This window comes from Athene cunicularia (assembly GCF_003259725.1).
Source record: "Athene cunicularia isolate RWA chromosome 20 unlocalized genomic scaffold, athCun1 chr20_part1, whole genome shotgun sequence".
NCBI lineage: Eukaryota > Metazoa > Chordata > Aves > Strigiformes > Strigidae > Athene > Athene cunicularia.
The window spans coordinates 13,235,393-13,238,500 of NW_020799125.1; the positions used below are offsets into that span (position 1 = coordinate 13,235,393).

General features: G+C 45.8%; 1 protein-coding gene across 1 annotated transcript; it reads right to left on the reverse strand.

Moving 5' to 3' along the window:
* Window positions 1-420: 420 nt before the first annotated feature.
* PXMP4 (peroxisomal membrane protein 4) lies at window positions 421-3,102 on the reverse strand. Its single transcript, XM_026862196.1, has 4 exons — window positions 2,957-3,102; window positions 2,490-2,552; window positions 1,716-1,914; window positions 421-705 (listed from the first exon to the last, which is right to left on the reverse strand). The coding sequence occupies exons 1-4, from the start codon at window positions 3,082-3,084 to the stop codon at window positions 442-444; spliced, it is 654 nt and encodes a 217-aa protein (XP_026717997.1). The 5' UTR covers window positions 3,085-3,102; the 3' UTR covers window positions 421-441.
* Between the last annotated feature and the right edge of the window lie 6 nt (window positions 3,103-3,108).

Genomic DNA, 3,108 nt, shown 5'->3' on the forward strand with positions numbered 1-3,108 from the left:
TGTAACAGATTAAACAAGATTTCCATCCATCCACAGAAATCAGGAAGCTACGTCCCTGCTTTCAGACCTGAGCAGGTCCCCTGCTCCCATCATACTACGGTGAGCACAGAAAAACGCTTCTGTCTTGCAAGCACACAGATGATTCCTAGAAGAGTTTTTCATGATTAGACATACTCTCCAATTACTGTCAGGCTCTCATTTTATAAGTATGTTTAGTTTCTTAACAACCAAAAAAACTCAGAGCCAGATCATAGGGAAAATAATGCCTCTCAAAAAAGACTGCAACAAGATTCTGTGGAGTATTTACTTGCTCTAAACAGAGCCAAGAGAAGACTAATCAGACATTTTGACCAGGACACAAGAGGCAACTGCCTGACAGATGTTAATTTAAAAAAAAAAAAAAAAAAAAAAAAAAAACAAAGGTGTTTTACAATGAACCACCTACTTGCTGTCTGTCATTTTGTTATAAATGAGAAAGTCAGAAATGTTATGCCATACATCACTATCTTCATACAGGTAGGTCATGGAGGACTGCAGAGAAGGCTGCAGAGTTTGCCGGTGGTATTCAAAGAGCCAGAGAACTGTCCCCCACAGCAGAGCAGCGATGAATGGAAAGGGATCCCGCTTTGGCTGTGGGACATAGCCCTTCTCCACTGCCAGCCGAGACAAGCCAAACAGCACACGAGACAGCAGGTACATGATGATCTGCATGAAGAGAAAACCCAAAGGGCATTAGGTAAATAGCCTGACCAGATATACTAGCTCGGTTAAGTGATTTTGAAGCAATAAGCTAGGCAAGAGGAGTGGAAACAATTTACCCAACTTAAAATCAAACAGGTTGTAGGTTCACATATCAAGCAGTCTTTATAACTGGAGATGTTTGTGTCTTCCCTATGTCCTCAAAGTCCTGTGTTGCTGCTGGCGCTTTAATTTAGTAATCAACAAGTTACACTTCATGCAACACATCTCTGCAGTTGCACAACTTTTGTTGTTGCCCAGTTAACACCACCTCAGATGATGCTGCTACTATAAAGTCAGGGAGCCGCCCTGCTAGCCTGCCAGGCAGATACAAACTGGGTAGTCTGGACACAGCCTAAAACCAGACTGAAGGGGTGCTCTTACAGGGCATTGCATAAGTAGAACACTTTTGATTTAATCTGCATCTATGTGTTTTACTGACTAATCTGTGACTGTGTGTTAACAACCAGGTTTATATCAAATGGCCCCTGAGCAGCTTTTGTCAGTTTAACAAGTTAAGTGTAGCTCAGTAACTCATTATGCTCTACACTTACAATATTCAAACTAAAGGGTTTAACCCTGCAAGTGGTCAGACCAGGAGGGCATGCAGACAGTTACCACAGCTCAGATCACAGGTGGGGTAGCTCAAAGCTTTGGATTGCATGACTGCTGGCCTTCCCATGTAGACAAGTGCAGCTCTGGAGGTAAACCTGGGCTTTTAGTACTCAAACTGCACACACCATTAACAGAGGCACACAACCACCTCTAGGATTTGAGTGCAGAACAGCCAAAACAAGAACTTGTGTGAAGAGGACTATAATGATATAGTAATGCTACATGGTAAGGAACCACAGAAACATGCCAGGTCATACCAACCACTTCTTGGCACACCATCACTCATCTGTTGTTGTTTGTGGGTTGGTTTTTTTTTTGGTCTTTTTTTTTTTGTCAAGGAAACTTTCAATGAACGCATTTACCTGGTTGTTGATGGGATTGTTCTCACTGAACACTAGCCAACCTCCAATGCAGGCTGCAAAGAAAGAATGAAATGGAATTTTTTTCCCCTGTAGTTGAGACTGCAATGCCATCAGCCCCTTGTAGGTGAACACAAAATACGCCAAGTTCCGGGAATGAGTGTACGTAGCCTGAGCAATCGATTTCAATTTCTCTCTTAAACTGAAGAAAAGAAACAGGCAATTAGGAGAGCAAAAAGGCAGGACCACTGCAGTTACTCAGCCTGGACACTACATCCCTCTGGCCTGCCCATTTAGACTGACAGCTTGGGCACCCCACAGAACATCTTGAGAGATGCAAGAACATTATCACCTCTGGCTCACCCATCAGAACACAGCTCTGCTCAGACTGTGGACTGTGCTTCTGTTGAATTCTATGAATGGTCAAGCAGTCAAAATTTTTTGCCTAAGTGCAAACCTCTGGTATAAGTGTGAAAAGCTGCAATGTGCACTGCTATAGTTTGACTTCCCTTATTTGAACAGAGAGTGGAATGCTACTGTGTTAATCTGCTAATTTCTCCTCTTCCCAGTGGTCCTCATCAACCATTCTAAGAGTGGTCAACCACTATGACATATTTGTGTGTGCACAGGAGTTGTCCTGCTTAGCTATCAGAACAGGCTATGAACACGGCTCACATATCTTTCTGCTTTTTAAGCCTTCAGGAAACATGAAAAATAGAATACTTGAATGAAAGCGTTCTAAGTAGTCACACAGAAATACAGAACTAGGGTTCGTACCTTCCGCTCTTGAATAGGAAAGTCATCACCAGGGCATGTGGGGCACGAATTTTGGCTCCATAACTGCAAAATCAAATAAATATTTCAGAGTTTTTGTACTATACTATCAAAAGATTATATTTCTATTCTACTGACAGCCAAAAGATGCTACTTAAGCAACCACATCTTACTTTTAGGTCACCCCAGTAGCAGCAGCACACCAAACCAGAAGGAGCTCGGGCCACAGACTTAAGAGAACATGTACTCCAATAAGCCAGTACCAAAAGGGACCCCAAAAGCAGCTGAAACCTCGCCCACCGGCGAGGGAGACGGAAACGCCTCTCCCGAACCTCTAGCACAAGAGCGCTTTACAGGCAAGGAGGGCCCACGGCGGCCTTCCCGCGGGCCTCGGGACGACCGGGCCTCAGGGAACCGACATACACTGTCCCCGCGCCCCTTCCTCCCCTCAGCCGCTGCCGCGCACTCACACAGCCCCGTTACGGAAGCCCTTGAGGACGGCGAGTGCGGCATGGTAGCGGCGCTGCTGCAGGAAGGCGTTGACGGCGCGGAGCAGGGCGCGGAGCGGAACGCGCGGCGCATCCTCCCCGCCGGCCATGGCAGCAGCTCCCGCCGGCACCGG

What these genes read in the sequence shown, in the direction of transcription:
- PXMP4 (XM_026862196.1), bottom strand. Translation starts at nt 3,084, where the DNA reads ATGGCCGGCGGGGAGGATGCGCCGCGCGTTCCGCTCCGCGCCCTGCTC. An exon ending in TTCCTATTCAAGAGCGGAAG is followed by an intron (nt 1,915 to 2,489) that starts GTACGAACCCTA and finishes TCTTTTCTTCAG; the next exon opens with TTTAAGAGAGAAATTGAAAT. An exon ending in ACAATCCCATCAACAACCAG is followed by an intron (nt 706 to 1,715) that starts GTAAATGCGTTC and finishes CTCTTCATGCAG; the next exon opens with ATCATCATGTACCTGCTGTC.